At 39.2% G+C, this 23690-nt stretch overlaps 4 protein-coding genes across 10 annotated transcripts in view; 2 read left to right on the forward strand and 2 right to left on the reverse strand.

Moving 5' to 3' along the window:
- Nucleotides 1-3646, reverse strand: part of LOC148226938 (extracellular serine/threonine protein CG31145) — a 32262-nt gene extending 28616 nt beyond the window's left edge. Inside the window, exon 1 of one of the 3 annotated variants that reach the window (XM_088202188.1) lies at nt 3553-3646. The gene's annotated coding sequence lies outside the window, so the exon portion shown is untranslated. Of the gene's footprint in view, nt 1-2823 lie in introns of all 3 variants that reach the window. The other 2 variants (XM_088202190.1, XM_088202189.1) reach the window with 2 other exon arrangements.
- A 275-nt stretch (nt 3647-3921) lies between these two features.
- On the forward strand, nt 3922-19509 carry LOC148226940 (uncharacterized). 5 transcript variants are annotated; one of them, XM_088202170.1, is made up of 15 exons: nt 3922-4244; nt 4315-4368; nt 4433-4774; nt 4839-4984; nt 13222-13379; nt 13448-13723; nt 14145-14540; nt 14615-14795; nt 14959-15042; nt 15109-15192; nt 15383-15466; nt 15644-15811; nt 15874-15974; nt 18871-19094; nt 19158-19509. In XM_088202170.1, exons 1-15 carry the CDS (start codon nt 4062-4064, stop codon nt 19254-19256), a joined length of 2580 nt encoding a protein of 859 aa, XP_088058296.1. In that variant the 5' UTR covers nt 3922-4061; the 3' UTR covers nt 19257-19509. The 5 variants fall into 5 exon arrangements, with proteins under 5 accessions (XP_088058296.1, XP_088058300.1, XP_088058297.1 ...); XM_088202174.1 differs by lacking the exon at nt 15383-15466 and having other exon boundaries at nt 13448-14073; XM_088202171.1 differs by lacking the exon at nt 15383-15466.
- On the reverse strand, nt 19398-20384 carry Vps20 (vacuolar protein sorting 20). Its single transcript, XM_088202234.1, has 3 exons — nt 20292-20384; nt 19924-20227; nt 19398-19850 (listed from the first exon to the last, which is right to left on the reverse strand). The coding sequence occupies exons 2-3, from the start codon at nt 20224-20226 to the stop codon at nt 19533-19535; spliced, it is 621 nt and encodes a 206-aa protein (XP_088058360.1). The 5' UTR covers nt 20227; nt 20292-20384; the 3' UTR covers nt 19398-19532.
- Nucleotides 20385-21338: 954 nt separating this feature from the next.
- or (AP-3 complex subunit sigma-2 or) lies at nt 21339-23653 on the forward strand. Its single transcript, XM_088202239.1, has 5 exons — nt 21339-21446; nt 21509-21600; nt 21663-21954; nt 22014-22121; nt 22822-23653. Exons 1-5 carry the CDS (start codon nt 21378-21380, stop codon nt 22834-22836), a joined length of 576 nt encoding a protein of 191 aa, XP_088058365.1. The 5' UTR covers nt 21339-21377; the 3' UTR covers nt 22837-23653.
- The last annotated feature ends 37 nt before the right edge of the window (nt 23654-23690 follow it).

Consider the following 23690-nt stretch of genomic DNA (forward strand, 5'->3'; position numbering starts at 1 on the left):
CGCCATTTTAAAACAATATCAAACTGGTTAACGAACTTAACTGAGATATTAGCAAGACCTATTTTTAAATCAGTTTTTGTGTCTTCAAAAACCTATATAAATTATTTTAATTAGCTTTTTTATTAGCTGCTATTTTAAAACAATGTAGCGGATCGTGTTTGCTAATAAACTAAAGCGAGATTTTTATAAGATCTATTTAAAAGCAAATTTCATGTCAATTGAATAAAACCTACGGCAGTTTTCGTGTCCTCAAATTTAGTTACATATATATCATATCACAGATTATATAATATTAATATATAATAGAGATATAATTCTGATTATAGTCGATCACACTACATTGAATTTTTTAAGTTTAAACGTTAAAAATTAAATCACCAGTAAATTTTAAATAAAACGCTCTATATTATAATGAATATCATAATCATAGCAACAATACCGAAATTTATTTTTTCATCACAATCATACTTATATGTGATTTTAGTCTAAAGTTTAGAGCCAAATTGTTGATTAAATTTATATCATTTTACGTGCAATTGAATGACAAACACAAAAGACAAATTTTACTGGAATTATTGAAGATCTACAATATGGATTTTCAAGATAATTTGATGACTTTTGTAAAAAAATTAAATTAAATAAAAATGTTTTTAAACTACTTAAATTTTAGTTACAAAATAAATAAATGTTTTAAAATATATTTGTGTCAGAAAATATCCAGCTATTTTATCAAAGCTTACCCCAAAAAATTGAGGGACTAATCAGATTTTAGAATAAATACATTTTCTTCCATACTGACTAATGAACATACCGCCGGTTTCAAAGCAGATATAGAAAAACTCATGAAAAAAAAGCAGCCATAAAAGTCACATTAGAGAAAGAAATATTAAACATACATAATTATTTCGTTTTTACTCTTTTATACATAATTTTTAATGTTTTTCATTTGATTTCACATATTTCATTTAGTCTCGTACATGTTTCAAATATTTTTAAATATATAAATAATATATATTATTACATTGAAATATTTTCTACACTCCCTAAATCACGAGTTCCAAACCGGTGGATCTTTCGAAAAGGTTTTGTGGGGTCGCCGGATTAAAAGTAGACTAAAAAATATAAATTAGTGGGTTTTAAAGGGATTTTTTTTACTTCGAGACTAATTTTCTTGTGTACACATTTTATTTAACACTTTTTTTTAACACTCGGTTTAGTTTGTTAATCAGCCTGATCCACTGTATTGTTTTAAAATGTCTGCTTACTTAAAATTACTGACTAAATAAATACAGTCCTTTTAAAAAAAACTCCGTTAAAAAAATTCATAAAAAATCAAAAATGTTTCATAACATAAAAAATATCGCATATTTTTATACTCGGAAAGAAATTTAATCCATTTTTACAGAATTTTTCTAAAGAAATTTTATTTGATATTACCAACACTTATTTAAAGCACTTTTGATAGAAAAACTACCAATGAAAATGTATTATATATGCAGAATAAACAGTTGTTCCAATTGTTAAAAAAATAATAACCTAACAGACGTTGGCCTACTGCGTTATATCTACAATCAACACCTACAAGTAAGCAGTGAGACACCAGACTGAAATCAATCTGTTAATTAATGACATATATTTATAGCAAAGTACACATTCTATAAGGTAAAAATCAGCGATTGACCGTTAAAAACTATCCTCTTAATTATTTGCGGCCCGGTAAATAAAAGTAAAAACTGAATTGCTGAACTGGGTTAACTATAAATATTTTATAATCGACGTTTATTTTCATAGTCCAAATAAAATTTATTTATTTTAAATATAATTATTATTTAATTCAAAAGCAAACAAAAAGTACTGATTCATCAAGGTTAAAAATGCTTCGTAACAAAAGAATTAAAATATTTTTTCATTAACGACAATATTTATACTATTGAGCAAATTTATAATTCGCTCAATAAATTAATGATAGGCAAAAAGTATTCGGCTGCGTAACGCGAAATTTTTGGGTGTTACGACAAATAAAACGAGTCGCACTTTGTCGATCCCTGCGGTAGAGACGAATTAAGTTTTTCGGACGATTCCTCGCGCCTTCGCGCTTCATTGCAGCAAATAAATAAATAACGAGATACTTTAAAATGACAATAAATTTAGACACGCCGGTCGGTCGACATTGACCGAGTTCGCAATACGCGATATGTGTATTATTTGAATATCTAATTATGAGCGTCGAACAGGATTATTTGATTTTCTACTTTTTAGTTCGACATACCTACGGTTGATTATAAATTTCATATTTGAGCGCCTAGATATCGCTTCGGCGATTCCGACGGGTATTATTAAAAATAAAGAAGACAAATCGACACCGCGATAAACGTATCTAATTTCCACGGTATTGTGCAAAAGTGTTTGACTTGCGACACGCGACGAGAAAGAGTAGTTTTGCGGGAATAATAACGGAAATTGTCTAGTTCCACGTTATGAAAAATTCAGGGCCGAAGGTGACCGATTCCCGGGAGAGCTGCGGCGCGGATTTAATCGGAACGTAAGTGCATTCAATGCTAAAATCGAGAGCGCTTTTATCGTCGAGACTATTTCGGGTCGTCGTATATGGATATTATCGAGTCGACGGTTTTTTCGAGAGGCGAGCGAGTCGCCGGAATAAATTGCCGACGATAACGAAACGCAACGGAGCGTAGGCAATTTTGTAAAGACTGTTGTTGCTGCATAATCGTATTTACAAACGATGACACTGTTGTTACGTCTCCGCCGGGCGGAGTTCGAAGAAGGTCCGCGAAACAACAATCGGGACCTTTTTATGCTAACCTATGCGTTCGAGTCGCGCGCGAACCGAGAATCTATCGTCCTCTTTGATCGTTTTCCTCGGCGAATTTCAGACGGGCGACGCGGGACGTCCGCGATCCGACGGATGACGACCGACTACTGTTTGCCGTCGCGTTCGGCGCCGGTGTCGTAGCGTTCGTTACGCAGATAACGAACGCCTTCGCATAATCCCGAGAACGAGAAGACTCCGCCGATCGGACGGAGCGGCAGAAGAGCGACAGAAGAGCGGTAGGCAGCCTTGATCGATTCTCGTTTCGGGTGACGCCACAGATTTGACTTTTAAAGCGAGATTTCCGCACGGTGAATAATTCGGCGCTCAGTCTCCGAGGAAAAATAAGGCTGCCGATTAGATAAGCGGTCCTCGCTCTCCGCGCGATTAGGAGTCTCGAGAGGCGATCGACGACGAATTGCACTCTCGTCGTAGACCGCCTCTACGCTCTGGAATGTCTAAAAATACGTAATATTACATACGACGCTCGGTCGCGAGTCTATTTCGGCGGCTTTATAATTAATTCCGGGACCGGTTCCAATCCGCGATCGCGGGAAAATCTGTCGCAAACGCGGAAAGAAAGCGAGAGGGTCGCGTGCGAATCGCGCGATTGTTTCGCGTTTCCCAACGGCCGTCGTCTCTCGAGGCGACCTGCGACCTCTTTCCTGGCCGCTGCGACGCTCGAGCGTTCGCCGCTCTCCGCCGTCGCACGCCGCACTGACCTCGGCGGCGACGCTCGACTCTCGCAACTCCGCGAAGTTGTTTCGGGAGCCGGACGGGCGAGCGTGGTGCCCCGGCGGCGTCCCGACGTCGACTGAGCGCGAGCTTTCCCGCTTTCCCGCTTTTCCTACGGCCCGCCGTACTTTTCGGCGCTGCTTTCCAACCAACGCTCGACGAATAACAAAATAATAGAATAACAAATATTCGTACGCATATATTATGTACGCAACACACACGTATCGACAGCCGACCGTATGTACTACGATAGACGACTCCGATCCCAGAGCCACCGGGAAAACAGAGGCGCAGAGGAGGTCGCGATTCGCGGCGCGCGCCTCTGCTCGCCGGTCGGCAAAACAGTCAGCCGCCTTACCGACAGCCGGGGCGGCGAGGGGAGCGCGGGTCCCGTGTTTTGGTGCAGAGCCGCCCCCCTCCGCCCCTCTCATGCGCCCCGCCGCCCCCGCGCCTCTCTCCCCCGCGGGACTCCGCCCCCCGCGCCCCCGCCGCTGACATGGACGAGGAACACCCTGGGCCTGCGCCCTCGCGCGCCGCGGAGCCGCAGCCCGACACCCCCCATGCGCCCCCTGTCGACCCCGCGGCCGGCGTCGCCAAGTACTGGGTCTTCGCCAACCTCTTTCCCGGTCCGCAGGTTTCAGTCTACAACCTGCCCCGCGCAGATGGAAAGCCCCCTCAGGTAATCCCCCCTCTTCCCACACACACACACACACATTTATTCACACATTCACCAACATCTCTTCCTCCAGGCTGAACAGGAACAGCAAATCCTCCAGCAGACTTCTGACCGCAGGAACGATCAGGTAAGCCGTAAACTAAAAACGTCTCAACATCCCCCTCTAACCGCCTCATCTCTATCGTCTTCAGATTCACTTGACGGTCACCGAAGATGGCATGCTGCAGGTCGTTCACCCGCAGCCCGGCAAAGACCCTCACCAAATCGGCGAGGTGCAGACGCTCACCGTCGAGCAACTGCAGCAGATCGTCGACCAACAAGCGTTGCGGATCGAGCGGGCGCCCGACGGCAAAGCGCCCACTCACTTCTACGCACCGGAACCAGAAGAGGCACCGGTCGCCGTCGAGCCGAATGCCGCCCCCGGAGAGCAGGACCTCCAGGGCATGTGCAAAGTCAACGCCGAGGACCTGTCGCAGTTCCTCGCGTACCACGAAGTCTTCGGAAAGCTCGGGAGCGAGGCCGTCGTCCGCAAGGTTCTTCCGCCTTAAAACTGCGCATCCTCTCGAACCGCGCTGACTCCTTTCTCGCATTTTCCAGGCCACCTCTGAGTCCGAAGCCGAAGCCGCGGCGAGCAACGCTTCCGAGGCCGACGGCAGCCCACAGTCCGCCGGATCGGCCGGCCCGCACCCCTGCGAATTGTGCGGCAAGACGTTCCAGTTCCGCTACCAGTTGATTGTGCACAGGTATTTAAAGTAATTTTAGATAAGAAATTTTTGGTTGAGTAGGACAATCCACCAGGACAGATGACCAAATGTTCTTCAGTACTGATATCTCAAGACTAGTCCATTAGTAACAAAATTGTTTAATAAACATATTTTATATGTTAGTTTATATTATATTTATACTGTCGAACCGTAAATCAAATTTGCATAAATAGAGGCCTAGAGCACATAAAACAAGAAGATAGGTTACAAAAAATAAAAATTGCTTAAATCGCATCTTACAACTCAATACAAAATTGGAAGATTGGTTACAAAAAAATCGCATTAAGCAAACGTGTACAATTATATATGTACATATGTATAATACATTCTCGTATATCAATACAAAAAATGCCAGTGTGGCAAAAATATTATTTATTATTACTTTACAATAACAATATGTACTCGAAAATATTACAAAACAATTATTTATAATATGTACATAACTAAAAACAAGATAAAAAAATGACTATGTAATATTGTAATTATCTGGTATTGAAAATTCTTTAATAAAGAGCTATTTTTAGCTCATAGAGAATATCTTATACTTAAAAAAAATCCTCTGTCTGCTGTATTCTAATCTAACCTGTTAGAATTTAGAATGCTTAGAATTTCCTCAAAAACATTATTATCGTTCATATCTAGCAATAGATTATTCCGGATTTACCATTGTAAATTTTTTTTAAATCTCGATAAAATTTAACCGCGTAAATCGTGATATGGGTTTATATAATTTCACTAAGATAGACCAGGCAGCCTGGTTGCCGCAGCCAAAAAACAACGGAGAGCGCAAAGAAATGTATTTGGCTCTGAGTAGGTCGCGCACTATGCAGCCAGGCACCAGTCTAATCGTTATCGACGCATTTTGTCAAGCTCGACCATTTATTTATTTTTAAAATGACAGAACAAAGTATTTGTATAAAATTTTGCGTTGAAAATAGGATTGAGTGCAGTTTAATGGTACAAATATATCACAAGGGGAGCAAAAAACCACTATAAGTCAAAATATGCTGTATAAATAAACTGCTGTAGTTTTAACATGTGATGTGCAAAAATTTTGCACAACACAGAGACTTAACAAAAAAATATGATAATTTTTTAATTAAAAGGAATGAAAAATCAAATGTCCTGAATTGTATTGGTACATATGCTAAAATTATTTTATCAGTGGTTTTCAATCTGTGGATCGCATAAGATTGAAGTTAAAATCATGAAATTTTCTGGTCACTACCAGTAGCGAACAAAGTGGATAAATTTTACTCATATTAAACAAACAATAAATATTATTATTATTACTCAAACTCATCTGCAACACCTCCAATTAAAATAAATCTTACTAGTAACTAGAGAGACCAACAAATAGCTCTTTGATGGTCCCTCGCCTAGAAGTCAGCAGCAGCAATAAAAATATACATTGAAATATTTAATTTTTCTTAAAGTATAAACATTGATTCATAGATGGCAGCACAAAACGCTTTAGTTTTTGCGGGTAAATACTACTAAACCCAACAACAGAAGTCGTAAAAGGTAGTAACTACCCATCCCGTGGATTATCAGAAGCGGGTAGATATTACTCGACCCGTTAATATAGTGTTAATATAGACTTCCATATAATTTTTCTGAAAATTTCCTTAGTAGATATCTCCTATAATTTTTTTTAACCAGCTTAGTTCTCTTTTTATCCTCCACGTCCGTCTCGCTCGATGCAGCGGACACGACTGGCTAGCTTGGCTATATTAAATCTTGTCTGCGGCAGCCAGGTTGTCTAATGTGCGGTCCCCCCTTAATTCAGCCAGTTAAATGTATCAAAAAATTGATTTGATAACATAAGATCCAGTACTCTAATTTCACATGATCAGAGATTCAAAAAACTGACATTACATTGTTAGATACGTTCCAGAAATATTGCATATACCGAAATTTCTTATAAAACAATCGAATAATATTCACCGTTTCAAATATACAGTAATTTGCTGACTTACGTGAACTCGAAGTTACGCGGTTTTTGATTTTTTCGTTTGCCAACACTGCCGCCCGCTATTTTTAATTAAAATTTCGAAAAAAAAACACTAAGTATTGTCTGGAAGAAGCTTTGCCTATTTTTTTTCAAAATGAAACAGAAATGTCACGCATGTGATAGAAGAAGTTGTCGATTTTGCCAGGTAGTTAGATTTGAAAGTTGACGGTGATGATGTTACCGAGTTGCTGGTGCCGCATAGTCAGCTGACAATCGACGAGCTTATAGAGATGTGTGAGCAAAACGACATTAAGGAATCCGACCCTTCGCACCCAGCTTTGCCACAAAAACAGATGAAAATTATTGCAAGCTTGAGAGAAGGTCTCAGCTCTATTGAAAATGTTTTAAAAATCTTAGAAAGCATAGACCCCAATGAAGAGCAAATTACAACCACAAAGCAACGAATAAAAAAATATTAGCTTGCTACGAAGAAATTCTGCGAGAAAAAAGAAGGCACTGTGTCATCAGACAAATTTGTTAGATTTTATGAAAGCATTGAAATAAGTTTTTCATGTAACTCAATTATTTTTTGTATAAATAACTGAAATTTTATTCAATATTTTCTTATAACAACCAGTGTTTTTGTTAGTCTTTGGTCCCAATTCAACAAAACTCATATGTATTTTTAAGCAAATTTGTACCCCGACTTACGCGAATTCGATTAATGTGATTTTCGTCCATCCCACCTATCGCGTAACTTTGGGGTGCTACTGTAATAAACAAGCAAAATCTTCAGCGACACACGTGCATTCCAAAAAACAAAGCACATTACATGGGCAATGGGAGATGTTCCAGATGTATGTAGGTCAAGTGCAAGAAGTAGGAGTAAGCCATTAACTCATGCATTTGTACATCAGTGATGAACCTCCAATTAGTTTTAGAACTTTTAACCCTTTCACCGCATTTGCCGTCTCCAGACGTCATAGTGAACAAGCCCCAGGAGTGGATGACGAATTAGCCGTCATCAACTTTTGAACCTTATATCACAGTTGTTTCATATATTTTAAGGTTGAAAATTGCATAAACCGAATATTAAAATTTTCAACTAACATCTCTTGATATTTACTTAAAAACGTAGATATATGAAAATTTAATAGCTTTCAAAGAATTATACGTGTTTCTAATTCTTACCACCGCGACGCTACCATATATTTATCATAGAATTGTATGGAGTGCGTGAGTATATCCCCGTATTTTTCATGGCAGAACATTTTTTTTACAATTTACACTAAATGTTCAACGTATATTCTAACTTTTATGAATTTACAAAAAAAATTACATATAAATTGACATGTTTATTATCTTTTGTAAAGTAACAGGATAAGTTTATGTACAGAAAAACTCAATTCCTAATTTCTTAAAAACAGCACTGGACACGAATGTTGCTTGTGCAATTTTTTTAATGCGGCCAAAGGGCTAACTAGTATAAATGTAATTTCAGGAACTCAGCCAGTTAAAATGTCTCAAACAATAATTGATTTACAGTTTTACTGATCTGATATTTTAATAATGAAATTTCATCTCTGAAGCTGTTATGCTTCCATTTTGCGTCATTAAATGTTTATTTATTACCTGTGTTAATGGTATGCTAATAAAATTATTTATATTTTTATAAAAAAAATACCTGTGAGCACCCGGAGATACCGCACGTGACAAGTGTAGGTGTATCGTACGTTTGAAATTTGTTAAGAGACTGACTTGATTATTCTAAACTTTACTAAATCCAGGATTCGTAGGTATTTTAAATCATCGGGGATCCCACATGCTTTATAATGTTAAAAAATTGTCAAAGCTCATTATCGACTTCTTGTGTTTCAACTTGCATTTTGTATTTTATTTATGTAGATCAATCGATTGTATTCATTCAAAAAAAGTTTTGAATGAAATCCCATTAATTCATTACTATCTTCATTGTTAGGGCCAAGTTTAGTTTATCTAATAAAAGAATTCAGTTGTAATAGTTTCGGGAGTTTTATTGATTTTAACACTTTACCGACCGGCAGTTTCACTACCAGACTTACGCTAAATACCGGCACCTTTTCGCAAAACTTCGCGAATTTTACCTTTTTTATTTAAATTTATGTATCGTTTGATACGGTCCGAATATTTCGTTGAATTTTTCTAGACATGTTATAAATGTATCAATGCATCAATTCAAGTTATTATTAGATGGTTCTCAACATGTGGTTCGCCGGAAATAAAAAATAATTATTACTTTTCCTTATTATTAGATTTTTAAAATGATTATCTTGATTTTAAAATTATAAAAACGAATAACCTAGAAATTTTAATAAAAATAATTTAAATTTAGTTAACCAGCGGTTCTCAAACTTTTTTAAATTTGTAAAAACTTTTTTCAAGCAAACTTTTCTTTTGTATTGTGACATTTTTACTAATACGAGTTTACTGATGTATAATTCATTTGCAATAAAATATTCACTAACCGTTGTAATTCACTCCATCGTAATGTGAAATTTTCCAGGCACATACACACATAATTTACATTGTCTTTCACGTGTAAATCACTTTTCACAATAACTAGTTATATAATGAAAGTTTAAAGTGTCTCGATTTTTTACTGTTTTTCACAATTGCAACAATATTACCCCATATCGTTTATATTTGGTTTCAAATATTCGTAATTTTGCATTTTTTAGATATTCTGGTAAAACCCGATTCTTCCTTATGGTACCACAGATGCTATTTTTTTTCATATATATTTTTTTTTTGCTATTTCAGCACTTATAATAATCGTCCATATAAAGATGATGCCATTTGTATTTATTGTCTGATGTTAGATGTGATATTGAATCTTGTAACGAAATTCTAGGTCCTTAATATATATTTAAAATTTTGATATGTATCCTGACACTAATTCACATACCATTCTTATCACTATACCGTACTTTGTGAGCTTACTGGGGTTGTATACGTGAAAATTTAATCTTCCACACCATGGGATCATACCCTCATCCAGAGATGTGTTTTGGCTTGGTTTGTACATCTTTTTTAATCTTTCGGAGAAATAATCAATTATTTTTTGTACTTTGAACAGTAATCCTACATTATCAGGAACATTTTCATTATTGGAAAAACGCAGGTAACGTAATATTTGATAAAACCTATTTCTACTCATGGTTTTTGTAAATATCAAGGTTCCTATTAGTGGATTTATTGTCTAATACAGGTGTAATGAGCCTTTTTTTACCAGGCCCATTAGCAATATCAACTCAAACCAATTTTTTAATTCTGGTACCGTTACATCCACCCATTTTTTGATTTTATTTGCAGTTTGTATCTGTTGATGTGTTGATTATGGTGTCTATTCGTTTATTCTGCAATAACGGGAAACAAGTCATCTTCAATAAAGTTTTGTGTCTTGTAAAGTGTCTTCTAAGTATTTTTCTTGTTCATCTTCCTCATTGCTCATGAGCATCATAGCATGTGGACGATTTCTTTCATGAACAGAGGAGTCTGAATCACTATCACTATTATTTTTATTGTCACTTGGAATATCTATATATATTTAACACTATATTAAATAACATAAACTGTAATTATTTTCACGTAGATTCTACACTCGTATCTAACTAAAAAACTATGTTTTATAAACAGTTCGTAATATTTTTCGAATATTCACTCGAGCACACGAAAACCAGATGCACTTCACACGATAGTATAACTTAAACTTAATTCTTATCCATAAGTTTTTATGTGTATCGTGCTAATAATTCAAAAATAATTACTCGAAAAAATTCCCACTTTCTAAAATAATGTGTCACTGAGATTCGGTATTTCCAGTAAGCCAGTATTATCTGAAGGGAGATAATATTTACTCACAAAAAATATGTTGGAATTTCCTTATAGCAGGATAGAAAAAAATACAATAGAATCTTACTAATCTGACAATCTTGAGATTCTCAGTAATCCAATACTATCTAATGGTTAATGATATGATAAATTTTTAGTGTCTTGTACTTTTTATATATGTACATCGTATTTTTTAATTTTATGTAATTTGACTTTATTTCTAAATAAACCCATTTACCCAATAAATTATTTTTAAATATACATATTTATATGTTTGTGTATAAAATATCATATTTTTTCTTTTTTTACACCGTCCGAAAAAAAAGTGTGCTGGATAAAAGTTTTTAGAAATTTGAAAAAGTTTGAGAACCGCTGGTTACCTCAATTTTAATTATATTTATTTAAATTCCTAGATTACTTGCTTTTATAATTTTAAAATCATCAATCAATTTTAAAATCTAATAATAAGGAAATGTAATAATTAATTTCTATTTCCGGCGAATCACATGTTGAGAACCACTTAATAATGGCTTGAATTGATGCATTGTTACATTTATAACATGTCTAGAAAAATTTGTTGAAATATTCGGACCACATCAAAAGATACATAAGTTTGTCTGGTAGTGAAACTGCCTGATGAAAGAAATATAAAATATATTTATAAAACCTTCGCATTTGTCTAAATATAATTTTAAAAAAAAAAAATTAAAATAAAATGAAAATTCATACATTTATTTAGTCATCTCTTAAAAAAAAAGCAAATAAAACACTAAACATATATTTTTAATTTGACATGGCGTCTGCGGTGTTTAACTTTCGGCACACTCAGGACGCCAATTGGCGTGAGCGGTAGATAAAGTGTTAATAAGCTTTGTACAATATACAGTTTCTTTAAATATATTAATAATATCTAGCTAAAACCATTGCAATGTTTTTGCCAGCCTTTTCAAAATGATCCGACAATTGCAAAAAATCTGATCCAGAAACATATCTATGGTGATTTTTCCGGACAGAAACTTTTGTGAACACCGTTTATACCGGGAAAAAAAATATTTTTAATATACTGTTAAAAAAAAGTCTAAAAGCCAATCTGGAATCTTCATTATAAGATTTTATTTAAATCGATTCTTCCCATCTATTTTTAGTATTGTAGAATAAACTTGTCATAATCAGTACAACATACATGCAAACGCTAGCTTGTTTGGAATAATTGTTGTTTTGTTTATAAGACCGATCGACTATAACATGGTTATTACAATATATAGTTCTTGCGAGGATACATCACTGTATAATCGTGTTTAGCGAAGTCCGTACTGTTTTATGAACTTATGTTATGTAATTTGCTATACACTGCAAAACTATTTGTAATGAATTATATCGAACTGGAAAATATTCAACATTGATTCGCAAATTTATTGTTTTTAAAGAACATAAACAAGGACTTTGTATAACAATATTACGACTTGCAATAAGTGAGAATTGAACGAAGCGCAACTAAACCGAATTTTTATCAATAGAAGAACGCAAAAAACAATTATCCTTTCTCAGAAGTCAAAAATCCACCTCAAAAGCAATAAAAAAGTGCCATCATTGTCGCAGTGGGAACGCTAGTTCCCACTAACGCTAGTTGCCGAGTGTTCCCACTGCGACGATTTTATTACTTTTGACGTGAATTTTTTACTTCTGAGAAGTGATAATTGTTTTTGCGCTCTCCTATTGACCAAAATTCGGTTTGAATATACTTTGACCAATACTCTCATATCAGAAGTCTGTAGTAATATCGGTAAGGATAGGTATTATATTTTAAAACATAGTGTAATATTGAAGTACAGACAAGCTATTAAGCAATATGCGAGATGCAACCACAAATGCCCAAATGACGTCCCTGGTTATATAATTATAAAACCGATCGATTGTCACCAGTTAGGTCTTCCTTGATTTTAAAAATCTCACGGATAGAAATCGTAATGAATAATTAAAAAATATATAGCTAGGTCATGCATAGCGACATCTATTGATTGTAAGCTGGAATGATGTTCAAAATGAATAAAAAATATGTCGCTGATTTCAATCCTGATTATAATTTTTACCCCACGCATTCATCGCCGTGACCCTTTGAGCCTTGTAATATAGTTATTTTATATAATTTAAGGCTGAAAATCACGTTATATTTAAAAACATGGTGCCTGAGTATTTTAGACGTGTTCTCTTTAACGTGAAAGAAAGTAAATATTTATCATGTTATACATATAGAGATTTGCTGAAAATACAGAAGTAAAAAGTCGCTTGTTTTCTTGCGCTTATATTTGAGACATACAACGTTTGATATCTTAGTACAACGATGTTCGAGGCTATTGTGTTGATAGCTCTAAAATTCGTTTCCGTCTTATAGGAGGTATCACGCAGAAAGGAAGCCGTTCACGTGCCAGGTGTGCGGGCAGGCGTTCGCGTCTTCGGACGAGCTAACGAGGCACGGCAAGTGCCACCTCGGAGGGTCCATGTTCACCTGCACCGTCTGCTTTCACGTGTTCGCCAACGCGCCCAGTCTGGGTAAGGTTTTCAAGGCGCTTTCCTTCGACGAGGCGAATCGATAACGTGCTATCCTTTGCTCCGAGCAGACCGGCACATGAAGCGCCACTCGCAGGACAAACCGTACTGCTGCCCTGCGTGCCAGAAATCTTTCGCCCGCAAGGAGCACCTGGACACGCACCAGCGCAGTCACACGGGGGAGACGCCCTACCGGTGCGGCTTCTGCTCGAAGACCTTCACGCGCAAAGAGCACATGGTGAACCACGTGAGGAAGCACACCGGCGAGACGCCCCACCGCTGCGACATCTGCAAGAAGTCCTTCACGCGGAAGGAGCATTTCATAAACCACGTCATGTGGCACACGGGTCAGTGTTTATTTGCATTTGCGCATGCGCATGCGCGATGGCAACAGTGACAGCGACGTTGGGTCGGTCGCCGTCGCGCATGCGCGTTTTTCGTGCGCCCGTCGAACGCGTCGCGGCCTCGGGAACCGATTTCCCGGCCATGTCCCGCTCGGTCGCGCCCCGTCGCGTCCCGTTCCCCCGCCCTCCTCGGGGCTTCGAGTGACTCGGGGCGAAGCGCCCGCCGGCGAAGAGGATCGCCTCGATCGCCGCGATGGAGCTCGAGGCGGAAACGGCCGACCCCGTCGACATCAAGCCTCTGGTGTTCGTCGACGTGCTGACCACGGGCGAAATGCTCGTAGTGCGCACCAAGAGTGCGTTCCTCCCGACGTCCCTCGCCCTCCCCGCCCCCGCTCCCCCGCTGACCTGCCGCTTTATGTTTCAGGCGAGACGCCACACCACTGCGAGATATGCGGCAAGAAGTACACTCGCAAGGAGCACCTGGCCAACCATATGCGCTCGCACAACAACGACACGCCGTTCCGCTGCGAGATCTGCACCAAATCCTTCACCAGGAAGGAGCACTTCACCAATCACATCATGTGGCACACGGGCGAAACGCCCCACCGCTGCGACTTTTGTTCCAAGACGTTCACGCGCAAAGAGCACCTGCTGAACCATGTGAGACAGCACACGGGCGAATCCCCGCACCGCTGCGCCTACTGCTCCAAGTCGTTCACGAGGCGCGAACACCTGGTGAATCACGTACGGCAGCACACGGGCGAGACTCCCTTCCGCTGCACGTATTGCCCCAAAGCATTCACTAGAAAGGACCACCTCGGTGAGCGTCCGTCCCCTCGCGCTTTCCCCTCCCCCCGACGCGCCCGTCTGACCGGTCTCTCCTTACTGCTTCAGTTAACCACGTCAGGCAGCACACCGGCGAATCGCCGCACAAGTGCACTTACTGCTCCAAGTCGTTCACGCGCAAGGAGCACCTCACCAACCACGTGAGGCAGCACACGGGCGAGTCGCCGCACCGCTGCGGCTACTGCTCCAAGTCCTTCACCAGGAAGGAGCACCTCACCAACCACGTCAGGTGAGTCCCGGCTTCCGTCGAGCGCCGCGGACGTCTTTCGCATTGGTACCGCGTTCCTTTTCAGCCGTCGCCCGCGCGCGCCGGGCGCGACGTCGCCTCCGTTTGGCCGTCGCGCCCCGCGCGCGCGATTCCGACCGACTAGTAAACGTCAATGTCTATGAAGGAAACACACCGGGGAGACGCCGTACACCTGCAGCTATTGCCCCAAGGCGTTCAGTAGGAAGGAACACCTGACCAACCACATCAGGTGAATCTCGATCGAGAAACGACCCGTTCCTCCCCCTTCCCTCTCTAATGTCGTTCTAAATTCAAGGAAACACACCGGCGAGACCCCGTACAGCTGCTCCTACTGTACCAAATCTTTCAGCAGAAAGGAACACCTGAACAACCACGTGAGGTAAGGGCACCCTCTTTCGCTCCGCGGCTCCCGCGAGCTCGTCGTCGATCCTGCGATCCGAGGCATTGGTACCGATATCCGTCCGTCCGCGCGTAGCCGAGCCGGCTCGGCCCGGGTCTCGGAGTCGACGACGACGCTCGCCCGCGTCCTCGACGGCGCGACTAAACGCTTGTTCGTGTTCGCCGCGAAGGAAGCACACGGGAGAGTCCCCGTACGTCTGCACCTACTGCACCAAGGCGTTCACCAGGAAGGAGCACCTCAACAACCACGTCAGGTGAGAGAGCGCACCGCCCTTTTCATTACGTACTTTCTCGCATGCGACTTCTCCTCCGGTACCAATGCCCTTGAGATGTACGCCTTCGCCTCCTCCGTCGACTCTCGCGTCCGTCTAGAGCGCTCGTCGTCCTCGCTCTCTCCGTTTCGCCCGCTGATTGCTCCGTCGCGTCCGCAGGATACACACGGGCGAGTCTCCGCACCGCTGCGAATTCTGCCAGAAGACCTTTACCAGGAAGGAGCACTTGACCAACCATCTGCGTCAGCACACGGGGGACACGCCTCACTGCTGCAACGTGTGCAACAAGCCCTTCACCAGAAAGGAGCACCTCATCAACCACATGGCGTGAGTCTCGCCGCTGTCCGTTCTAATCTCTCGGTCCGTTCTAATCGTCTGTTCCGTTTCAGGAGATCGCACACGGGCGAGCGGCCTTTCGCGTGTGACGAGTGCGGCAAATGCTTTCCTCTCAAAGGCAATCTGCTGTTCCATCAGCGGTCGCATAACAAAGGTGAGCTATATGAAGGCTTTTGCATAATCGATCGATTTGATAATTATCGCTTTTGACGTGAATTCTTGCCTTCTGAGAAGTGACATTTTTTCACAATTCCATTGGACAATACTTGGTTTTGATTTGATTGGTCCAGTTTTCACTATCGTAAATGTAATCACGGTTAATGATTAAAAATTAACTTGAAAGTCCAAAAATTTCAAAACAAAATACAAATAGTTCATTAAATAAATTTCTTTCCCAATCGGCCGTAACAAAATATTTAAGTGACCGCCTTGTGTGGCTATAAATAACTACTTTCTGGTCGCAGTACTCTTTAAAAAATGACTCAAAAATTTCTTACCCTTTCCTATGCAGCCGTCGTAAAACATTTTAAAATATTCATACAAATTTAATTTTTAACAAAAAAAGGCTATGATAATTTTCTCCAGTAATTACAGATTTTTGAGATGAGAATTCACAAAATATAAATTTCTTAGTTAACTCGGACCAGAAAGGGAATAAATACAAAAAAAATTAGGGATGAATTCGACACTTTCTTATATTAACACATCTCATGCGGGAGACGAGTATCACAGTCCTCAGTCCGCCAATCGTTGTATGCGGGAGACTGTGATTACAATTACCAAAATCTTTACCGCGGTAGCGGGAGACTGTGATCACAGTTCTGTTTATTATATTCTTTTATTTATGGTTTACAGTGACATCTGTGAGTTTTTGTTAAAAAAAATTTTTTACGAGTAGAATTCGAGACTGTCCTCACCCTTACACGTGTTTAGGTCGAGATCGAAAATTATATTATTATATTTATGATTTACAGTGACATCTGTTAAATTTTCGTTAACTTTATTATACGAATATAATTTGGGTCTGTCCCCAATCCTACATGCGTAATTGCCACATGTGGCCAAGATAAAAAAAAAATCCCGATCTTGTTTATATTTTTTATGCATATTCTTCGATCTTGTTTATATTTTTTATGCATATTCTTCGAACGTTTTCAGTTTACCTAATGCAAATAAATTAGTTTTTTTTTGGTGAGTGTTTATATTTCTTTTTTTTTTTATCGTAAAGATTTAAAATGTTTTAACGATTTATATGCTGTCGCGACTAATTGCTCGCGCGACCCGAATACGCCCGCGTCGCTCATTAACTTACGCTCGATCGGCCCCGCATGAGATGTGTTAAAATTACTATGTGAAATAATGTAACTAGATGTGTTTTAAAAATCGGTAGATTGTTGAAGCGGTCAAGTAAATTCCTATTCCAAATAATAAATATTTACAACAACAAATAGACATAGATAAACCAAATCTCGACATCGCAGTGAAAAAATAATTTCATTCTCAACTGCCACTTTTATTTTATTTTTTTACGAGTGTCATGAAACCTAGATTCTCATCTTCTGCATAAAAACTACCATTTTTTAGGATTTAATAAGAACCATGGGAGTTTTAGTGTCCGCAAAAAACCAATTATTCATCCATTATCCATTTGTTTTCCTCAAAATAATAATCTAAATCTCAAGTTCCTGCATTTTAAAGAAGTTTTTAACATGTGTCATCTAGTTGGACAATCCAAAGCTGGTCTTTTATATGTACATCTTTAAATGTCCAAAATAAACAACTGATATTTTTTTAATTCAGCTTCAGTTTTCGTTCTGATAAAAATTACGATTTTTTCAAAGTTTTAGGTACAGTTCCAATTGAAGCCCTAGTTTAAACATTATTTGTTAATACTGCTCTAATCTTTGCATATAAATTATCGACTATTTTTAACTTATTTTTATTCAACATTCTGAAATTGTTCAAATTTAGTCGCTTGAATATCGGAATATTTCTAGGTCGAACACGATCTGTGAACATCAGATCGTTCAGTTTTTTGACATGATTTGCCTGTTTTTCCTGATTCGAGTACAAAATGATTATATAGTAAAAATAAAAAACCTTTGAATAAAAATTCACATTTCTTTATTATTGTAAGACTTACAATATTATAATAATTACAATATATAAAAAAAATAATTATTAAAATATATCTTTGGAATCGGGTTCATACGAGTGACACAAATAATATTTGCTCCTTTGTTTTGTTCTAATAATATAAAAAAGTCAAGCCAGAATAATGGCTCACAGAATTTAAAAAAAATTGTGTATACCGTAAGGTTTGTTGTTTTCCACATACTACTGTTGATTCTCTTAGTTGTCATTAATATTAACATTGTTTACTATTTTTAATCAACAATACATTACATTAAACTAAACTTCATGTTTTGGTCTTTAACTATTATTACACTGCAATTTTTTTACGAATTCGCCAGTTAGGAGTAACAAAAATCTCATTCACCGTCATTTTCAGTCTTTTCATAGTTATAATAAAAATATTGTTTCAATAAATCATTCCAAAATATATTGATCGAATATATCTATACACATAAGTGATTTTTTAAATTTAAGAGAAATTCAATAACTCATTTAAATATTGAAGCTTTCATAAAAATGTTTTATTATATTGCGTATGCATTATTTTTACAAAAAAAAATATATCAAGCATATACAGTAATACCTCAACGAACGAACCGCTCTACATACAAACTTTTTTCATATCTCATTTTTATTTCTATACACGAACCGCAATTAGAGTGTATTTCAGTATTTATGTAATCAATAAAATGTAATTGGAAATTGTGCTTTGATATACAAACCAGTCTCCAATAAATTAAATTCGTAAGTCGGGGTACCACTACTTTATAAGTATTATAATTTTGTTTATATTTAGATCTAAATAATTATTGACTAACGAAACAATAAAAGTAAACACTCCGTTTTTGGTGTAATATTTGAAAAAAAAAACATTTAATTCTTAATTGAAATCTAATTCCCACATTTTGCATCAGGTCAAAATCCAACGGCAGCCGCTAAGCGATCTCAGACAGGGGAGAAAGCGACACACTCTTGCGAGCAGTGCGGCAAGACTTTCGGCGATAAAAACAATCTGCAGCGCCACATACGCAAGCACGACGCGGAGGACGGCGCCGCAGCGGTCGACGTTGCGGAAGCGGAAGTCGCATCCGTTCCCGTCGAGCAGCATAGCCCGACACTCGTGCATATGGCCGGACAGGTGAGTCGGTGCATCAGCGTTTCCCCCCTTTCGCTCGTCACTAATAGTTGTTACTTTTTTCAGGTCATCGCAGAGAGTGCGCCAGGACAGAGAACGGCCACCCTGCTTCACCAGGGACAGCAGCCGTCGATGCCGCACCACGGTGTGGTCGTCAACTATTGAGCGTCAGCGCCGACGAGCGCATCCAGTGCATATAATGTATAGACGCGTCCGTTCGGCTCGGTTTCCAACGCCGTATCGCGACAGGGACTATTTTCGATCGTTTCAATAACGTCGTTTATATTGAGAATATATAATAGAATGTGAATACTATATTGAATTTATTATATAGCGGCAGTAGCTTGTATATTTGTCTAATGTAATGTAAAAAATAAAATTTTAAACAAAACTTGTAGAAATACAATCGATAATAAAATGTTTCATTTGAACGTTCCCCGATCAGGCTTCGACGGCTGTCCTCTTCACCGGCATGGCTTTCTTTTCGCGCACTGGTGGCAATTTCTCTGGCAGTAGTTCTTCGGGAACATCTGGGAGCTGATCGGCGACGGTTTCCTGTTCATCTATCATACTCTCCAACTCGGCCTCGACGGCATTTTCGTCCTCCTCGGTCAGTTCACCGCTTAGCAGGGCGTCTATCTCGTTCTGCTTGTCGACGCCTTCCTTCGTCTCCTCCAATATTTGTTCGATCTCATCGATATCCAATGCGGCGTGCACTCTCTTCAGCGCCTCGTTTCCTGCTTTGAGTCCGTCCAGCACCTAAGATTTGATAGATTGTTGAAGTTAAAACGTGAAATGAAGCGCTTTACACTGAAATTCGAAAGATGCTCACCTGTGTTTCTATCTGGGCGAATTCGATGTCGTGCGTCAGCTTCTCCAAGTTTTCCAATTGATTGTCGGTGTTGGTCAGAAGCTGTTCTTGGTAGCGCTTCTTGCGCAGAAGCAGCTTGGCCCTCTCCTTGCGGCCGTCGTGCAGCAGTTTGCGGGCGAGCAACCTGTCCCTCTCGAGATTGCCTTCTATGCGCTTTTGGTACTGCTTCAGCTTATCTCGCTGGCGTTTCAGCTGCAACACCGCCTTATCTTGATCCGTCACGCGACTGACGGTCTTCTTGCTTTTGCCGAACAGCGCCCCCATCCTGTGACGTCGAATATGAATATTAACTTGGTCAGCGTACAATTACGTTAGTTTAGCACGATTACCTTGAATTATCGCCAACATAGAAGTCTGAATGACGTTAGATTTTGACAGCAATAACCGGATGCCCTTAACACTGAAAATGTCGGCCATTATCCCAGAAACTATTTAAATAAGTAAGTAAATACAGTGGTATAGAGCTAGACACCCAAGAATGCCGATTGCATTAGTACTAGTGTGTCTGTGAATCTGTCAACTTATTGGTTCCTGTAAAAGAATTAGTAAATGCATTGAGCTCTGATTGGTCAGCTCTAGCACAGGATTGGTTAAAATTACATCATCGGGGATAAATGGGCAAAGTCAGTAGTTGATTTGGTAAGGAGCGGAACGGTTGTTTGTTTAGTTTGTGAAATACACGGTGTTCACCAACTAACGAGATGTCGGAGTATAGTAAATTAGGAAGAGGAAGACCATTATCGGGGCAAACAAAAGAAGTTGTTTTAAATGTGTATACATATTTAAAAAAGCTGTATGAAAGCAACGATTCGGTAATTATTTTTAAAATAATACTCTAGTCAAAATATTTGTAAATAAAGCAATATGTGTATTTTTAGGTTGTACCTATTATGGACCAGGTAGCCGAAGCGACAAAGTTGTCGGTCAGAAGGATACAAGCAATTGTTCGGGAATTTAAAAATAACGGAACACGTGCGTCTTTAGGTTCTCCGAAAAAAACTAGGATTTGTAAAAAAATACTAAAAAATTTGTAAATAATAATACTAAAAAAACAAACACAAAATTAATTAAAAACAAAAAATGTAAACATTTTTTAATCACCCGGTGACGCACACTAATGCAATCGGCATTCTTGGGTGTCTAGCACTATACCTCGGTTTTCGTCAATAATCCGTCCGAAACCGAGGCAATTATTCGTAGTAATCAATAATAAAAACACTAACACTGACAAGCAATGCTTACACGTGAAACAACGCAACACTACGCAGCGCGTAAACAAAATAATTAATATTTATCTACATAGATACAAAATACATATTAAAACTCGATTGAATTATTCCATCAAAAGCAAAGCAAATATATTTTTCAAGTATGGCAGCACCGTTTTGACACGAGCGACGATCACAGCTGTCATCATGATTAAAGCCATATTGGTGTTCAATAACCATGGAAAGCCGCGGCTGTCCAAGTTTTATCAATATTTTGTGAGTTTCTAACGCATTAACGCTCGTTTTTCTATTCGGACTGACGATCGCTTCTGTTTCAGAACGAAGACATGCAACAGCAGATCATCAAGGAGACGTTCCAACTGGTGTCGAAGAGAGACGACAACGTGTGCAACTTCCTCGAGGGCGGCAGGTAGCGTATCTTTCAGCTCCGTCTGCTCTTCCTCGCACCTCTTGACCGCTGTCTCGTTTCAGTCTCATCGGTGGCTCCGACTACAAGCTCATATACAGGCACTATGCTACGCTGTATTTCGTCTTCTGCGTGGACTCCTCCGAGAGCGAGCTGGGCATATTGGACTTGATACAGGTGTTTGTTGAAACGCTAGACAAGTGCTTTGAAAATGTGTGCGAGTTGGACTTGATATTCCACGCAGACTGCGTTCATCACATCCTCAGTGAGCTCGTCATGGGAGGCATGGTGCTACAAACCAACATGGCCGACATTCTGGCGCGCATTGAGGAGCAAAACAAACTTCAGAAGCAAGAGGTATTATCGGTTCCGATCCGAAAATTGCGCCACCGCTAACGCTTTGCTCTCTTTTTCAGGCCGGACTTTCGGCAGCGCCAGCCAGAGCGGTATCGGCGGTCAAGAGCATGAATCTGCCTCAGCAGCTTCGCGACATGAAGCTGCCCGACCTTCCGCAGGCAATAAAGGTAAAATTCATACATATAAATCTATGAAATTACTTAGATACTTGTTAAGAATGTCTGCTGCGTCACTTTGCTAGTTTGGTCCTAACGGCTACGAAAGCGAGTAACTATGTTTCGCTACATAAATACATTTTAAAATTTGGTTAGGTGTGAGCGAGCGAGCTCTCCTTTTGGTAAAAATTCGATTTAGATATGCTCAATTCGATTTAGATATGCTCAATTCGATTCTCACTTATTGTAAATTGTAATATTGTTATAAAAAGTCTCAATAAATCGAAATATTAAAAACCGATCACTGACTTGCCGATAACAATGAGAACCCCATGAATAACTCTGCAACGAATCTACTTAAAAAGAGAATTACATAAAATGGCAACAAGATTTACCTTACGTATTTTTGTAGCAAAACGTTGTTGGATGCTTTCATAGCCGTTAGAGCCAAACCAGCATTGTGACACAGCAGAGAGTTCATAAACATTGCTTTCTGAGCATGTCGCCGACATTCTTAACAAGTACCAATATTTACATATTCACTTTAAGATTGCTATTACTATTAATCCTCTTGAGGTTAAATCTTCTCTGTTCGAATGTATATTTTATATATATTTTCTAAATGTTTTTCTAATAATCAGTACTAAATTGGGTCTGTCTTATTTATTATTCACTATCAAAAGCCTCGACTAACCTCCGCTTTTCATTGTAGGACCTAAAATTCTGACCGATCACCGGGCAAGCGCTCGCCGAACGAGGGTCGTACGTCAGCCCGGACCGCGGCCCAGACGGGGCTGGCGAACGTGCGGACGCCTCCGGAGCGTTCGCCGCGCCTGCTGCCGTCGCTGCCAACGTCCTTCGTTCATTCTACCCGGGGCCTCACCGCGATTACCGAGACCCGCGCGACGCATATGAAGCCTTCGCTACAGACTCCGCCCGCTCCACTCTCGGATACCAGAACCTTGATGCAGATGATCATCATCAGACCGAGCGAGAGTCAATCAACGCTCTCTCGGGACGCCGAGATCCGAACGAGAGTGACCGACGTCGCCGATTCGGAGAGAAGAAAAAGAAGTCTTCTGCAAAGTCCGCAGATCTAGCGAGTCTGTGTCGCCCGTCGCTCATGTGCGATAAAAATCAACTCGACGAAAAATGACAGTGAAACTTTACTTTTTGATTCGTCGTTCGTGCGAAGCTTCTCGAGTGTGATTCTATAGTTATATGAAATGTTATAATATGTACAAAATTATATGAAAAATTTTATTTGCATTTTTTTTACGTGTTATCTGAGAAAATACGTCAACATTCCGCAATAAAAATGTCGCTAAAATGCATACTAGTAGCGACTGTGCACGTGCACTAGTATCTGGAAATATCCTTAATCTTTATTATATATTTAGACAAAGTGGTTAAAATTATTAAATATGCGAAAACAAAATATAGAAGCGAGTCGTATACCACATTCGACGTTGTCTACATTTCGTAAAAATTTTCGTGCTAATTATTATTTTTGTGTTCTCAAATAAATTATTTTTAATTTTTGATTTCTTCTTTTATTTATAATTAAAAAGTGTCAACTGA

This window comes from Plectrocnemia conspersa, unplaced genomic scaffold, assembly GCF_051122295.1.
Source record: "Plectrocnemia conspersa isolate PC_06_02 unplaced genomic scaffold, ASM5112229v1 ptg000013l, whole genome shotgun sequence".
NCBI classification, from domain to species: Eukaryota; Metazoa; Arthropoda; class Insecta; order Trichoptera; family Polycentropodidae; genus Plectrocnemia; species Plectrocnemia conspersa.